The sequence below is a fragment of the Solea senegalensis genome, linkage group LG11 (assembly GCF_019176455.1).
Source record: "Solea senegalensis isolate Sse05_10M linkage group LG11, IFAPA_SoseM_1, whole genome shotgun sequence".
In the NCBI taxonomy this organism is placed as follows: domain Eukaryota; kingdom Metazoa; phylum Chordata; class Actinopteri; order Pleuronectiformes; family Soleidae; genus Solea; species Solea senegalensis.
Genome location: NC_058031.1, coordinates 14,424,608 through 14,442,370, shown reverse-complemented (window position 1 = coordinate 14,442,370; position 17,763 = coordinate 14,424,608). Strand labels below are relative to the sequence as shown.

Sequence of the window (17,763 nt, the reverse complement as noted above, 5' to 3'; positions counted from 1 at the left end):
CAACAAACACAGCAGTTGCAGCAGTCAGACTCCGGGGAGAGAGTAAAGCTGACTTATATCGTAATCTTACTGAAAACTGTCAGATGAACTATTTCATTGACCTTTACAGTGTGTACCAGAGAAACTGGGGACACACAAGTATTGTTTCGAGTGCTGTTGACAAAACCACGCGAGACAAGCCAAAGCTCCGAGTGGAATTCCTCAGGGTTTTGCAGCAGCATACTTGTAATTAGGTGCCTGCAGCCACAAGGCATACTAGTCAGAACCCTAGGGTTCTCACTAGAATGCATTGTGCTGCGAGCACATCTTGTTATTCCAACGGCGTTTATTAGGTGCCTGCAGCAACAATGCATACTAGTGAGAACCTAGAGTTCTCACTAGAATGCATTGTGCGGAAGCACCTATTGATATTCCAACGCGCGTTTATTAGGTGCCTGCAGCTACAATGCATACTAGTGAGAACCTAGAGTTCTCACTAGAATGCATTGAGCGGAAGCACCTATTGATATTCCAACGGCGTTTATTCTGCTTCTTATTATTCTCGCACCCCCAAAAGTTTGGCACGCTTCTCCTCCCGCAGCTTTGAGAAAACCCCAACACAAGTTATATCAAAATGTGCGGCCTGATCGGGAATCGTGAGCTATGACTTTTCTAAGACTTTCGCGTAACCATGGCGACAAAAATCGCGAAAAACTGCGATTAATTTCCACTCACACAATAATGGGAAACGGCCAAAATTTTGAGAAAAACCAAGCCCACTTTGGAGCATCACAGTGTCGTCATACTTTAACGTAGAAACGTGGTTGGAACTTTAAACGAGTCACAAGACTTGGGACTTTTCTGACCTAAGTCAAAGTTTTGATACATGTTACGGTTTTTAAACAATCGCAGTTTACGTTTTGTACTTTTTTTCGACGTTTTCAGATTTTATAATGAGTGTTTGAGTGGTGTGTGGGCGGCAGCTAGAGTGGCCCACTCTAGCGAGATCCAGCAAAATAATCACCAAAAATCTCTAAACAAACTCCTCTCCTGCCCACAATTTTCAACCTACACGGACAATTTTTACATCAAAACGTTGCCATGGGCGTCGTCTATCCCTGTGTGTGTTTTCATGTTCATATGACTTGTAGTTTTTCTTAAAATCACCTCAAAGCGCAGACAACTCCAGTCACACTCTACATTCACTCCCATGTTAAAATGTCTGCTTTTGAGTTCTGGGAAAATCAAGACGAGGGTGATTTTAAAACTGTGATTTCTCTGTCAATTCACGTCCGTTTGTCACCAATTTAAATGTGGGAGTTGCCGAAAGCCTCCTGACGCTCACAAACCAAAAATTTAATCTCTATCATCAACCGTTCTTGAAATATGACCATTTTAAAACATGCTGTTTTCTCAGCTTTCTCTGCTGGTTTTGGAGAGATAGAGACAAGCGTGTGTTTGCGTGTGTGTGTGCGTGTGTGTAAGGAGCAGAGGGGACTTTGGGAGGGGCTTGTCAGTCTCTCTGTATTCTTCCACCCAAAACTTTGACGTCTAACTCCTCCCACAGTTTTGAGAAAACCCCCACACATGTTATATCAAAACGTGCGGCTCGACCGGGACTTGTGTGCGATGACTATTTCTAAGCGTTTCAAGTAACCATGGCCACAAAAATCGCAAAAAACTGCCATATAACTTCCACATACACATGAATGGGAAACAGAGGGGCTTGTGAATCTCTCTCCCCCTCTCTCCTTTAAAACTTGGTCTTTTAAAGGGTGACTCCACCAAAATGTCCACGTACTTCCAAGGTGGATTGGATCCAAATCATATAACTTCCACATGCCGCAAGAACTGCAGGCACCCTCGAAATTTCGGCACGGAATTGCCGATCTAGTTAGGTGCCTGCTGCTGCAAGGCAAACTAGTCAGAACCCTAGGGTTCTCACTAGATTGCATTGCAGAGCAAGCATCTATTGTAATCCTACGCGTTTATTCTTCTTGATGATATTATTCCTCTTCCTCCCGTTTTTTGCCGCGCTACTCCTCCCGCAGCTTTGAGAAAACCCCAACACAAGTTATATCAAAACGTGCGCCTTGACCGGGAATCGTGAGCTATGATTTTTCTAAGACTTTCGAGTAACCATGGCAACAAAAATCGCAAAAAACTGCGAAAAATTTCCCCATCCACATGAATGGGATACCGAAAACAACCAAGCCCACTTCGGAGCATCACAGTGTCGTCATACTTTAACGTAGAAACGTGGTTGAAACTTTAAACGAGTCACAAGACTTGGGACTTTTCTGACCCAAGTCAAAGTTTTGATACATGTTACGGTTTTTAAACAATCGCAGTTTACGTTTTGTACTTTTTTTCGACGCTTTCTGATTTTATAATGATTGTGTGAGTGGTTTGTGAAGTGTGTGGGCGGATTGCTAGAGTGGCCCACTCTAGCGAGATCCAGCAAAATAATCACCAAAAATCTCTAAACAAACTCCTCTCCTGCCCACAATTTCCAACCTACACTGATAATTTTTACATCAAAACGTTGCCATGGGCGTCGTCTAACCCTGTGTGTGTTTTCATGTTCATATGACTTGTAGTTTTTCTTAAAATCACCTCAAAGCGCAGAGAGTCATGGTCACACTCTCCATTGACTCCCATGTTAAAATGTCTGCTTTTGAGTTCTGGAAAAATCAAGACGAGGGTGATTTTAAAACTGTGATTTCTCTGTCAATTCACGTCCGTTTGTCACAAATTTAAATGTGGGAGTTGCCGAAAGCCTCCTGACGCTCACAAACCAAAAATTTAATCTCTATCATCAACCGTTCTTGAAATATGACCATTTTAAAACATGCTGTTTTCTCAGCTTTCTCTGCTGGTTTTGGAGAGATAGAGACAAGCGTGTGTTTGCGTGTGTGTGTGCGTGTGTGTAAGGAGCAGAGGGGACTTTGGGAGGGGCTTGTCAGTCTCTCTGTATTCTTCCACCCAAAACTTTGACGTCTAACTCCTCCCACAGTTTTGAGAAAACCCCCACACATGTTATATCAAAACGTGCGGCTCGACCGGGACTTGTGTGCGATGACTATTTCTAAGCGTTTCAAGTAACCATGGCCACAAAAATCGCAAAAAACTGCCATATAACTTCCACATACACATGAATGGGAAACAGAGGGGCTTGTGAATCTCTCTCCCCCTCTCTCCTTTAAAACTGGGTGACTCCACCAAAAAGTACTTCCAAGGTGGATTGGATCCAAATCATATAACTTCCACATGCCGCAAGAACTGCAGGCACCCTCGAAATTTCGGCACGGAATTGCCGATCTAGTTAGGTGCCTGCAGCAACAAGGCATACTAGTGAGAACCTAGAGTTCTCACTAGAATGCATTGTGCGGAAGCACATCTTGATATTCCAACGGCGTTTATTCTGTTTCTTCTTCTCGCGCCCCCAAAAAGTTTGCCGCGCTTCTCCTCCCGCAGCTTTGAGAAAACCCCAACACAAGTTATATCAAAACGTGCGCCTTGACCGGGAATCGTGAGCTATGACTTTTCTAAGACTTTCGCGTAACCATGGCGACAGAAATCGCAAAAATGTAAAATAATTTCCACTCACACAATAATGGGAAACCGAAAAAAACCAAGCCCGCTTTGGAGCATCACAGCGTCGTCATACTTTAACGTAGAAACGTGGTTGGAACTTTAAACGGGTCACAAGACTTGGGACTTTTCTGACCTAATTCAAAGTTTTGATACATGTTACGGTTTTTAAACAATCGCAGTTTACGTTTTGTACTTTTTTTTTATGTTTTCAGATTTTATAATGATTGTGTGAGTGGTGTGTGGGCGGGAGCTAGAGTGGCCCACTCTAGCGAGATCCAGCAAAATAATCACCAAAAATCTCTAAACAAACTCTTCTCCTGCCCACAATTTCCAACCTACACTGATAATTTTTACATCAAAACGTTGCCATGGGCGTCGTCTAACCCTGTGTGTGTTTTCATGTTCATATGACTTGTAGTTTTTCTTAAAATCACCTCAAAGCGCAGAGAGTCATGGTCACACTCTCCATTGACTCCCATGTTAAAATGTCTGCTTTTGAGTTCTGGAAAAATCAAGACGAGGGTGATTTTAAAACTGTGATTTCTCTGTCAATTCACGTCCGTTTGTCACAAATTTAAATGTGGGAGTTGCCGAAAGCCTCCTGACGCTCACAAACCAAAAATTTTATCTCTATCATCAACCGTTCTTGAAATATGACAATTTTAAAACATGCTGTTTTCTCAGCTTTCTCTGCTGGTTTTGGAGAGATAGAGACAAGCGTGTGTGCGTGTGTTTGCGTGTGTGTGTAAGGAGCAGAGGGGACTTTGGGAGGGGCTTGTCATCAGTCTCTCTGTATTCTTCCACCCAAAACTTTGACGTCTAACTCCTCCCACAGTTTTGAGAAAACCCCCACACATGTTATATCAAAACGTGCGGCTCGACCGGGACTTGTGTGCGATGACTATTTCTAAGCGTTTCAAGTAACCATGGCCACAAAAATCGCAAAAAACTGCCATATAACTTCCACATACACATGAATGGGAAACAGAGGGGCTTGTGAATCTCTCTCCCCCTCTCTCCTTTAAAACTGGGTGACTCCACCAAAAAGTACTTCCAAGGTGGATTGGATCCAAATCTCCGGCCATATTACTTCCACATGCCGCAAGAACTGCAGGCACCCTCGAAATTTCGGCACGGAATTGCCGATCTAGTTAGGTGCCTGCAGCAACAAGGCATACTAGTGAGAACCTAGAGTTCTCACTAGAATGCATTGTGCGGAAGCACATCTTGATATTCCAACGGCGTTTATTCTGTTTCTTCTTCTCGCGCCCCCAAAAAGTTTGCCGCGCTTCTCCTCCCGCAGCTTTGAGAAAACCCCAACACAAGTTATATCAAAACGTGCGCCTTGACCGGGAATCGTGAGCTATGACTTTTCTAAGACTTTCGCGTAACCATGGCGACAGAAATCGCAAAAATGTAAAATAATTTCCACTCACACAATAATGGGAAACGACCGTAAACCAAGCCCGCTTTGGAGCATCACAGTGTCATCATACTTTAACGTAGAAACGTGGTTGGAACTTTAAACGAGTCACAAGACTTGGGACTTTTCTGACCTAAGTCAAAGTTTTGACACATGTTACGGTTTTTAAACAATCGCAGTTTACGTTTTGTACTTTTTTTTTACGTTTTCAGATTTTATAATGGGTGTTTGAGTGGTGTGTGGGCGGCAGCTAGAGTGGCCCACTCTAGCGAGATCCAGCAAAATAATCACCAAAAATCTCTAAACAAACTCCTCTCCTGCCCACAATTTCCAACCTACACTGATAATTTTTACATCAAAACGTTGCCATGGGCGGCGGCTAACCCTGTGTGTGTTTTCATGTTCATATGACTTGTAGTTTTTCTTAAAATCACCTCAAAGCGCAGACAACTCCGGTCACACTCTCCATTGACTCCCATGTTAAAATGTCTGCTTTTGAGTTCTGGAAAAATCAAGACGAGGGTGATTTTAAAACTGTGATTTCTCTGTCAATTCATGCCCGTTTGTCACAAATTTAAATGTGGGAGTTGCCGAAAGCCTCCTGACGCTCACAAACCAAAAATTTTATCTCTATCATCAACCGTTCTTGAAATATGACAACTTTAAAACATGCTGTTTTCTCTGCTTTCTCTGCTGGTTTTGGAGAGATAGAGACAAGCGTGTGTTTGCGTGTGTGTGCGTAAGGAGCAGAGGGGACTTTGGGAGGGGCTTGTCAGTCTCTCTGTATTCTTCCACCCAAGACTTTGACGTCTAACTCCTCCCACAGTTTTGAGAAAACCCCCACACATGTTATATCAAAACGTGCGGCTCGACCGGGACTTGTGTGCGATGACTATTTCTAAGCGTTTCAAGTAACCATGGCGACAAAAATCGCAAAAAACTGCCATATAACTTCCACATACACATGAATGGGAAACAGAGGGGCTTGTGAATCTCTCTCCCCCTCTCTCCTTTAAAACTTGGTCTTTTAAAGGGTGACTCCACCAAAAAGTACTTCCAAGGTGGATTGGATCCAAATCTCCGGCCATATAACTTCCACATGCCGCAAGAACTGCAGGCACCCTCGAAATTTCGGCACGGAATTGCCGATCTAGTGTTAACTTGTAATCCCCCTTCACGAAAGTTTGCCGCGCTTCTCCTCCCACAGTTTTGAGAAAACCCCCACACATGTTATATCAAAACGTGCGGCTTGGCCGGGAATGGTGTGCTATGTCTTTTCTAAGCGTTTCGAGTTACCATGGCGATAAAAATGGCAAAAAACTAAGAACTATCTTCCACTCACACAACAATGGGAAATGTGTGTGTGTTGCACCAGTGACAGACTCTGTTGAGATTCAGAAATAATCAGAGAAATCCTCTAAACAAACTCCTCTCCTGCCCACAATTTCCAACCTACACGGACAATTTTCACATCAAAACGTTGCCATGGGCGTCGTCTAACCCTGTGTGTGTTTTCATGTTCATATGACTTGTAGTTTTTCTTAAAATCACCTCAAAGCGCAGAGAGTCATGGTCACACTCTCCATTGACTCCCATGTTAAAATGTCTGCTTTTGAGTTCTGGAAAAATCAAGACGAGGGTGATTTTAAAACTGTGATTTCTCTGTCAATTCAGTCCGTTTGTCACCAATTTAAATGTGGGAGTTGCCGAAAGCCTCCTGACGCTCACAAACCAAAAATTTTATCTCTATCATCAACCGTTCTTGAAATATGACAATTTTAAAACATGCTGTTTTCTCTGCTTTCTCTGCTGGTTTTGGAGAGATAGAGACAGAGTGTGTGCGTGTGTTTGCGTGTGTGTGTGTGTAAGGAGCAGAGGGGACTTTGCAGGGGACTTTGGGAGGGGCTTGTCAGTCTCTCTGTATTCTTCCACCCAAAACTTTGACGTCTAACTCCTCCCACAGTTTTGAGAAACCCCCCACACATGTTATATCAAAACGTGCGGCTCGACCGGGACTTGTGTGCGATGACTATTTCTAAGCGTTTCGAGTAACCATGGCGACAAAAATCGCAAAAAACTGCCATATAACTTCCACATACACATGAATGGGAAACAGAGGGGCTTGTGAATCTCTCTCCCCCTCTCTCCTTTAAAACTGGGTGACTCCACCAAAAAGTACTTCCAAGGTGGATTGGATCCAAATCATATAACTTCCACATGCCGCAAGAACTGCAGGCACCCTCGAAATTTCGGCACGGAATTGCCGATCTAGTTAGGTGCCTGCAGCCGCAAGGCATTCTAGTCAGAACTCCCTAGAGTTCTCACTAGATTGCATTGCGTTGCAAGCATCTATTGATATTCCACTGGCGTTTATTCTGCTTCTTCTTCCTCTTCCGCCAAAAGTTTGGCGCGCTACTCCTCCCGCAGTTTTGAGAAAACCCCAACACAAGTTACATCAAAACGTGCGCCATGACCGGGAATCACGTGCTATGATTTTTCTAAGCGTTTCCAGTAACCATAGCGACAGAAATCGCGAAAATGTAAAATAATTTCCACTCACACAATAATGGGAAACGACCAAAAACCAAGCCCGCTTTGGAGCATCACAGTGTCGTCATACTTTAACGTAGAAACGTGGTTGGAACTTTAAACGGGTCACAAGACTTGGGACTTTTCTGACCTAAGTCAAAGTTTTGATACATGTTACGGTTTTTCAACAATCGCAGTTTACGTTTTGTACTTTTTTTTTACGTTTTCAGATTTTATAATGATTGTGTGAGTGGTCTGTGAAGTGTGTGGGCGGATCGCTAGAGTGGCCCACTCTAGCGAGATCCAGCAAAATAATCACCAAAAATCTCTAAACAAACTCTTCTCCTGCCCACAATTTCCAACCTACACTGATAATTTTTACATCAAAACGTTGCCATGGGCGTCGTCTAACCCTGTGTGTGTTTTCATGTTCATATGACTTGTAGTTTTTCTTAAAATCACCTCAAAGCGCAGACAACTCCGGTCACACTCTCCATTGACTCCCATGTTAAAATGTCTGCTTTTGAGTTCTGGAAAAATCAAGACGAGGGTGATTTTAAAACTGTGATTTCTCTGTCAATTCACGTCCGTTTGTCACCAATTTAAATATGGGAGTTGCCGAAAGCCTCCTGACGCTCACAAACCAAAAATTTTATCTCTATCATCAACCGTTCTTGAAATATGACAATTTAAAAACATGCTGTTTTCTCAGCTTTCTCTGCTGGTTTTGGAGAGATAGAGACAAGCGTGTGTGCGTGTGTTTGCGTGTGTGTGTGTAAGGAGCAGAGGGGACTTTGGGAGGGGCTTGTCATCAGTCTCTCTGTATTCTTCCACCCAAAACTTTGACGTCTAACTCCTCCCACAGTTTTGAGAAAACCCCCACACATGTTATATCAAAACGTGCGGCTCGACCGGGACTTGTGTGCGATGACTATTTCTAAGCGTTTCGAGTAACCATGGCGACAAAAATCGCAAAAAACTGCCATATAACTTCCACATACACATGAATGGGAAACAGAGGGGCTTGTGAATCTCTCTCCCCCTCTCTCCTTTAAAACTGGGTGACTCCACCAAAAAGTACTTCCAAGGTGGATTGGATCCAAATCATATAACTTCCACATGCCGCAAGAACTGCAGGCACCCTCGAAATTTCGGCACGGAATTGCCGATCTAGTTAGGTGCCTGCAGCCGCAAGGCATTCTAGTCAGAACTCCCTAGAGTTCTCACTAGATTGCATTGCGTTGCAAGCATCTATTGATATTCCACTGGCGTTTATTCTGCTTCTTCTTCCTCTTCCGCCAAAAGTTTGGCGCGCTACTCCTCCCGCAGTTTTGAGAAAACCCCAACACAAGTTACATCAAAACGTGCGCCATGACCGGGAATCACGTGCTATGATTTTTCTAAGCGTTTCCAGTAACCATAGCGACAGAAATCGCGAAAATGTAAAATAATTTCCACTCACACAATAATGGGAAACGACCAAAAACCAAGCCCGCTTTGGAGCATCACAGTGTCGTCATACTTTAACGTAGAAACGTGGTTGGAACTTTAAACGAGTCACAAGACTTGGGACTTTTCTGACCTAAGTCGACATTTTGATCCATGTTACGGTTTTTAAACAATCGCAGTTTACGTTTTGTACTTTTTTTTTTACGTTTTCAGATTTTATAATGATTGTGTGAGTGGTTTGTGAAGTGTGTGGGCGGATCGCTAGAGTGGCCCACTCTAGCGAGATCCAGCAAAATAATCACCAAAAATCTCTAAACAAACTCTTCTCCTGCCCACAATTTCCAACCTACACTGATAATTTTTACATCAAAACGTTGCCATGGGCGTCGTCTAACCCTGTGTGTGTTTTCATGTTCATATGACTTGTAGTTTTTCTTAAAATCACCTCAAAGCGCAGACAACTCCGGTCACACTCTCCATTGACTCCCATGTTAAAATGTCTGCTTTTGAGTTCTGGAAAAATCAAGACGAGGGTGATTTTAAAACTGTGATTTCTCTGTCAATTCACGTCCGTTTGTCACCAATTTAAATATGGGAGTTGCCGAAAGCCTCCTGACGCTCACAAACCAAAAATTTTATCTCTATCATCAACCGTTCTTGAAATATGACAATTTAAAAACATGCTGTTTTCTCAGCTTTCTCTGCTGGTTTTGGAGAGATAGAGACAAGCGTGTGTGCGTGTGTTTGCGTGTGTGTGTGTAAGGAGCAGAGGGGACTTTGGGAGGGGCTTGTCATCAGTCTCTCTGTATTCTTCCACCCAAAACTTTGACGTCTAACTCCTCCCACAGTTTTGAGAAAACCCCCACACATGTTATATCAAAACGTGCGGCTCGACCGGGACTTGTGTGCGATGACTATTTCTAAGCGTTTCAAGTAACCATGGCCACAAAAATCGCAAAAAACGGCCATATAACTTCTCTCTCTCTCCCGCTCTCCTTTAAAACTTGGTATTTTAAAGGGTGACTCCACCAAAATGTCCACGTACTTCCAAGGTGGATTGGATCCAAATCTCCGGCCATATAACTTCCACATACACATGAATGGGAAACAGAGGGGCTTGTGAATCTCTCTCCCCCTCTCTCCTTTAAAACTTGGTCTTTTAAAGGGTGACTCCACCAAAAAGTACTTGGATTGGATCCAAATCATATAACTTCCACATGCCGCAAGAACTGCAGGCACCCTCGAAATTTCGGCACGGAATTGCCGATCTAGTTAGGTGCCTGCAGCCGCAAGGCATTCTAGTCTGAACTCCCTAGAGTTCTCACTAGATTGCATTGCGTTGCAAGCATCTATTGATATTCCAACGGCGTTTATTCTTCTTATTATTCTCGCATCCTCCCGTTTTTCGGCTCGCTTCTCCTCCCGCAGCTTTGACAAAACCCCCACACAAGTTATATCAAAACGTGCGCCTTGACCGGGATCGCTATGCTATGATTTTTCTAAGACTTTCGCGTAACCATGGCGACAGAAATCGCGAAAATGTAAAATAATTTTCACTCATTTCCACCTCACCCAGCATCTTTTTGACCACATGGGGTTTCTTCCACTTGTAGCCCAGGAGATACGCTGGGATACCTGTGAGAATAATGCTGCTGCCTATCAGGCACTCGAACGGAGCTGCCCAGAAGGACACAACGATCATGAAAACACAGCCCAGCACGAAGGTCACGGGGATGAACAGGCACACCTGCAGAAGGAAAGAAAACACAACAAAGAAGTAAAATAAGTTAATAAATTATTAATAAAAATATAAAATATGAGCAATTATTTATTGTAAATATATACATATTATATGTAACATGTAAATCTTCACTTAAATCTGTGCACAAATGTATAAAATACAGCTGAGTGTATCTTAGCTCTGGAAGCCAATGAAGACCTTGTTTTGCATTGATGTTCTGATGGAAGCAACATTTGATATATTTAGATATGTCTCGTTCCATGAATGGTGTACACATGAGGAAGAAAGCTCCATTTGTTCCTTGTAAGACATTCTTACAAAACAAATGGGCTGAGAGCTTTCAGGCTCAAAGGAGAGATGAAAGACTCAGTCAACCAAAGTAATAATCCAATGATGAAACAGAAACAAAGAGCCATGTATTTGTAAAAACACCACTCCCATCCTGAGTGCACAGTAGGGTTCCAGTGATACAATAAATGCTGGGATATAAAAAAAAAACATGTTTATGTTTTTGGGCAGACAGAGAAACTGGTAGAAGTTCAGGTCGATCTTGCGTCGTTTGTTTACCTTCCAGTGAGAGTCGAATCCTTCAGATTCACAGACACAAGACACCCAGTGAAACACGCTGACGTCTGTCACCCTGTAATACAACCCTCTCAGACATCACCTACCTTAATGGGCCTTCTGAGGTCGGGTTTGGTAAAACGCAGCCAGATCAAACCTCCGATGGCCATGCCGACGCACAGCCAGGTGAAAAAGCTGAAGAGGTTGATGACGGAGAAGATGTCCTTGGAGATGGAGTACATCATGGACAGCAAACACTGAAATAAGGGCAATTTAACACAACATGATGTCAGTCGTTCAGACACAAACACACTATTATATTTTAGTGTTGCAGTCAGTTTCAGAGATACTCTCATTCTTAGAGTACTTATGAGTATTTATAAATCAGTGTTATCTTGGGTTCTCCAAATGATGATTTGTAACATAGCAATGTGAACGTAAAGAAACAGGTTGTCACTGTATAGCAGGAGTCTTACTGTGAAGATGAGGGACGGCACTGGAGTGAAAAGGTCTGTGTGAACCAGACCCAGAGCAGCAGGGAGTTGACCCTCTCGAGCTCCAGCGTAGAACAAGCTACAGGGGAAAGAAGCTCTTTCATGGTTATTTTTTGATGAAACAGTTGGCCTATATACAAGTTTTCAGCCAATCCCAGCCTCCGATTTTGGAACAACTCCCTCTCTGACCTTCCTATCATATGAAACTTCCCGTTTTCCCAACATTTTTTTGAGAGCTATGTCCAAACATCCTGATTTTAATCAGTGCAGGTAGTTTTAAAACTTTTAACCAGACTTTTGTTTTTTTACTTATTACATAAACTCGAGATTTGTTGCAATGGCAAATACAAAAATAAAATTATACACAAACCGTGCTGAGGTGAAGAGGGATCCGTTTACGGCTCCAAAGCAGGACAGTCCCACAAATACAGGGATTAACCAGGACATCACACCAAGGTGGTATTCACCAAAACTCTGCAAAGCAGTGCAGCGAGTCAGTGTAAACTTAACAGCCACTTTATTAAAGGTAAACTTGTTCAACTGCCTTTTTAATGCAAATATCGTATTGGCCAATTACATGGCAGTAGCTCAAAGGGTGCAGACAGGATCAAGACGACCTGCTGAAGTTCACGTGCAGCTTTACAAAGGGACAGAAAGCAAATTTAAGTGACTTTGGTTGTTGGATGTGGAGTATTTCAGAAACGGCTGATCTACTGAAAATGTCACACATATAATCATCTCTTGAGTTTACAAAAAAATGGTCCAAAAAGAGCACCATTTTTCAGTGAAAATGCCGGGGTGACGTCTGGTCAAAGGAGAACGGCTCGGCTTGAAAATGATAGAAAGACAACAGTTTCTCAAATAACTATTTATGCAGATGATCATCTCGGACACAGGAGACGAGCACACCAGGTGCCACTTTAGTGTCCTCTACCTCATACAACGGCTGGCGATGGCTGATATGAAAGGAGCTTCCATTTTGACAACCCCAAAATAACAACAACCCACCATATCTTCATGACAGAAGCTCAATGCTCACCACGGCAACAGCCTCCGATCTAATCATAACTTCAGGAGAGATGGTGGTGAAGTAGGCCAGGTTGGTCAGAACATACACCACGGTCACGATGGGCATTGATATGATGATGGACAAGGGCAGGTTCCTACAGAGGCAAAGGTCATATTAACGACATGTGTTTGTTTCATGCAATGCTTTATGCGATCAGTTGTCTATAGTCGTCAGTTGTCGTGAATTATAAATATTTACAACTAAAAGCATCACGTGACACCTCCGAGGCATCATACCAGCGACTGACAAAACAACTGGAAACGTGTAATACGGCAATGCAATACAATACAGTGACCTGGTCTAATATTGTATGTGAATGCATTATATATTATCATATTCCTGTTCCTTTGTCCAGCTACTACATAATACATTCCCGTGCAATTAACAATTAAACAAGCTCAGACATAAAGAAGTCATGGTATACAGTATTTACAATCCTCAAAACATCCTTTATCACATTTAAGTCACCTCTCTGGATTGATCATCTCTTCGGTTACATAATTCAGGTAGTTCCTAGAGAAAAAAAACATAAAGAATTAAACACTATTGTAGGGATTAGTGACATAACTGTACATGGAGCTGTAAAAGTGTTTGTCCAGGCCTCACCAGCCTCCAAAAGCGAAGAGACCGCTGTATAAAGCCAGGACAATGTTGTCAACCCCGTATTTGCTGCCTTCAAACGCCTTTTCTGGTGTTAAATATGGCACATCACCTGCACACACACACACACACACACACGCAAACATTTAGTTAAAAGTTAAGCTAAGCACTAAATGACCTCTTTCCACACTGAAAGATTTAGTTTGTAACGCAGGTACTTGGCTTCACAGACATTACATTGATTTGGTGTTAACCTCATTTTCATTTATCAAGGCCATTGTGTTGCTGCCAGACTTTAGAAGGTCTTGACATTTTCAACCAGCAAATACTCCACTGGGACTCTTTGTCCGAGAGCCTCACCTCCACGTCTGAGTATGTCCCTCGATGTGTTGGACACAATAATACGTCCTGTCATGCTTGCATAGATATTTTATATGTTTCTGTTTGAAACCCAGTTCTTCACAGCAGCTACAAAATTAGTGCATCATTAGCAAAATAGGTGTTTAAGAGCCTGAGTGTGTGTGTGTGTGTGTGAGAGCTTGAGGTCTCGGTTCGGAGTGACTCTTCACTCTACCTGTCGCTTTCAGATGGTAATGACGTTCCACAAGGCCTGTTACACATTATTTCCTCACTCAGTCCTCTGAAAGACAGACCACTGTGTGACAACAGCCGGCAAGCTTTGCCACCTAGTCTCCATGGAAACGCAGCATGGTGCACAATGGCGGTGAGCATAGCTTTGCAACGGGGGGGGGGGAGCAGATGCAACACACAGTGACTGCTCATTCTTCCCGCCCTGTTTTGAACAATGGGAGTGGAGCTGATTCAGTCCCTTCGCTGTTTCAGATTTAATATTCAGTCTATTCAGTAATATAATATAATATAATATAATATAATAAAATGATATAACATAATAAAATAGAATGGCAATCCATCCTGATCACATAACTTTTCTGTAAAACCTTATATTTGACTAGGTAAACCAGCCATTTCATGTGTCATTTAATGAATCTTAACTTGAAGGCTGGAAAAACAACTCCAAATAACATCTCCTGCTCTGACCCATGTATGGGTCTGCTTTGTGAGAATAAACGTACAGTATTCTATGATGTTCTGCGAGCTAAATACTGCGACGAGTTGTGTATGAAAACCACGTCTTCACACAGTACACCTGCATGGGCAGCAGCACACACATGGCTGCACACTTGTTTAGACTCAGCAGCAGGACTGCGGACAGACGAGCCTTGTGTGTCCCGAGTGAGTCATTAATCGAGCCAACGCACTGAAAGCAGGGCAGTCCGCTTCGTTGAGTTAATTCGAGTTCATCGACAATTTGTCAGTCATTAGAGATGAGAGACCTGTTTCATGACTAGCAGATCTCACACGACACAAATGTCACACACAAAGTAAGGATTAAGCAATGATGTATATGACTATATATCATTTACAAGTTGTAATATTGTTTTGTTGTTGTTTTTTCCATCATTAATGCATTGATTGAACAATGTAAAACTTATATATACGGGGTCAGCATGTACAGGGTTTGTTGAAAAAGACAGAAAGAAATATTGACTTTTTAAAGAAAAGTGATGTATGATCACAATTATGTGCAACCATTCACTGCATGCAAAAGGAGTTTGGAATTAAAACTGAATTCAATTCGAATTTTAACATAACATGAACAATTTATATAAATTGCTCCTGGTTAATTTCGGTTCAGCTTGTGATCACAGGAGATTGTATGCATGTTAGCCCCCTCAAGAATGATCACAGATAACAGATAACAAAAGGTTCCTGGCACAACTTTGTGCCAGGAACCGATTCGGCCCCTACCATTTGAGCTCAAGCCCTAATAATTAAGTTGGGCATGATACCAGATAGAGAATATGATTGAACCCTTTTTCCTTTTAGATTTGTGGTAATTGAATAAAATGAATTCAAAGTGCCTGACAACCAGTGAGAGGAAAACGAAGCCTTCTGTCTGCGTGCTTCTGTCTCCCAGTCAGTGAATGAGTGAGACTCACCTGTAAAAATCTGTATGAAGCCAAACAGGATGATGATGATTAGGGCGAGCAACTTGGAGGCCGTGAACAAGTCCTGGACCTTGGTGGCAGCTCTCACACTGATACAGTTTACAAATGTCAGTAACACTGCAGGACAGAGATGCACACAAAAATAGAATCGCGAGAATTATTTTTGAGTGAGTGAATATTTACTTTTACTCTATGTAAAGTAAACCCAGTCAAGCAAACGTGACTTACTGAGACACGTGCATGCGATGAGCTTGGCGGCACTGTCGGGCACAGTGCAGTTTGGGTAGATCGGCTTCAGCAGATAGGTGGCAAACACCAGTGACACCACATACTGCGACGATGGCCGAATGATGAGCATCTCCACCCACAGCTTCAGGAAAGCTGCCAGCTCGCCGTAGATCTCCAAAATGTAAGTATAGTCCCCCCCTGACTTAGTGATGGTTGTGCCCAGCTCAGCGTAGCACAAGGCACCCATGGTTGAGACCAGGCCGCATACAGACCAGATGATCAGGGAGAGCCCGGCTGAGCCAGTCTCTTTCACCACACCTGCTGGAGTGACAAAAATGCCTGAGCCGATGATGGTGCCTATGATCATTCCCACACCATTGAAGAGGGTGATGCTGCGTTTGAGCACCACCTTATCCCCCTTGGTAGGTGAGCCATCGGTGGGCGCAGAGATGATGGGAGTGGATGGAGATGCTGGCTGCTCCGCAATCTGATCATCTTGATCTGGGTCTGCTGGATGAGAGAGGATAGCAGAGCATGAGATGGGACAAAAAATAAGAATAATCAGCAAAGAGGCCAAATTTTGTTTGAATTGTTCTGGATTGAAACTCATATCTTCTGCTGTCTCTCCATGTGCAATCTGGAAAAGCCATTTTGAACAATCTGTGGTATGTGCCAATTAATGAACATGTCACACTGCCTCATCAGAAAACCGGAAAACCAGTTTCTCAAGAAAGACACCTCCTCCTACAGCTCCTTTGAGAACATAAACACACGTTGCCTTCCTGGCAATACACACAAGAGTACAGCACACATAAATCTGTTGTACAATAATTGTTCACATTCTCAGTCCCATTTCGCCATGACACACTCATCCAAAACAGTATGATCTGCATCGAGTACGGCAGCATTGGTAAAGATTTAAGCTCACTTTACTGCAGGCAGTGTTGCATCAGAGTGCATGGCGGATTAATGCAGCCCTGCACCATGTGGTATCTAGGGGAGTGAGCATGCACTGTACCTACCCCCTATCTTCTCCTGACTCGCCTCCTTGGCAACACTCTCGCGACTGCTGCGTGATTTCAGCTCCGGCTCAGCCATCTTCCCTCTCAGTCCTGGTCCCCTTGTCTGTTCTTTCCTTCCTCTCTTTATGTCCCCTTCCACCCACAGTCTGAATTTGCTCCTGTCTCTCTCTCTCTCTCTCTCTCAAACACACACACCTTCTCTCACACACATGCACACACCGCCCTCCTCATTCACACACACTGTCTCCGTCACTCAGACTGGAATTCATCTGACCCTGATCCTCTCTCTGCCTATCTGTCTTTCCCTCCCTCCCTTCTGTGTCTCCAGGATACAGCAGGGAGGGGCTGAACCTTTGTGATGCTGCTGCTGCTGCGAGAGCCTGGACGATGGGATAGCTGGGGTCGGGATGTAGGTTACCAGCAGGCACCATTTGGATAGGCCTCCATGTGACACCCTAATCTTTTTTGTGTGCTGCCTTAATCCAATGGAATACAGTAAGTCTGTGCGTGTGAGTGTTTGTGGCAGGAAGGATGCTGCAGAGCCGGTGCTCCCTCTAGTGGTGTCAATATGGAAAAGCAAGAGTCTTTGTTCTCCCTCTGTCATGCAGAAATGTGACACCACAGATAAATTGCAGTCCTATTCAGTGCAGAATAATAATGGTGGAATCACCTTACACCTTTCTCACCACATTATGTCTGATCCACCTAGCAACACAGTGCCCGAATCTATGAGCTGCTCCTTATGGAGTGTGCAATATACTCTGTGTAGAGCAAAAATCATTTAATTTGGAAATTATGTGTTTGAAAACTTCTCTTTAAGTTTCTTTAACTATCTGATGTTTAAAAGTTTAAAATAGGTGGCCAGGTTGCGACAGTAAATTAGTGGGATTCCTTCTTTTTCTACTCTGCCACTTTTGGCCGATAGTTCCTCCCACTTCAGCTTCATTCAAATCTCAAATAGTTCAATTATGTTTTAATTATTTGTGCTTGTATATTTCTAATTGGTTTCATACCACCATTTTAAATTGCTGTGGGAAT

General features: G+C 43.1%; 1 protein-coding gene across 1 annotated transcript; it reads right to left on the bottom strand.

The window, feature by feature from the left end:
- Nucleotides 1-10,780: 10,780 nt before the first annotated feature.
- On the bottom strand, nucleotides 10,781-17,079 carry LOC122776682 (large neutral amino acids transporter small subunit 1-like). The gene is made up of 9 exons (XM_044037333.1): nucleotides 16,726-17,079; nucleotides 15,704-16,213; nucleotides 15,467-15,592; nucleotides 13,452-13,557; nucleotides 13,314-13,358; nucleotides 12,816-12,939; nucleotides 12,147-12,250; nucleotides 11,759-11,855; nucleotides 10,781-11,539 (listed from the first exon to the last, which is right to left on the bottom strand). The coding sequence occupies exons 1-9, from the start codon at nucleotides 16,799-16,801 to the stop codon at nucleotides 11,375-11,377; spliced, it is 1,353 nt and encodes a 450-aa protein (XP_043893268.1). The 5' UTR covers nucleotides 16,802-17,079; the 3' UTR covers nucleotides 10,781-11,374.
- Nucleotides 17,080-17,763: the final 684 nt, after the last annotated feature.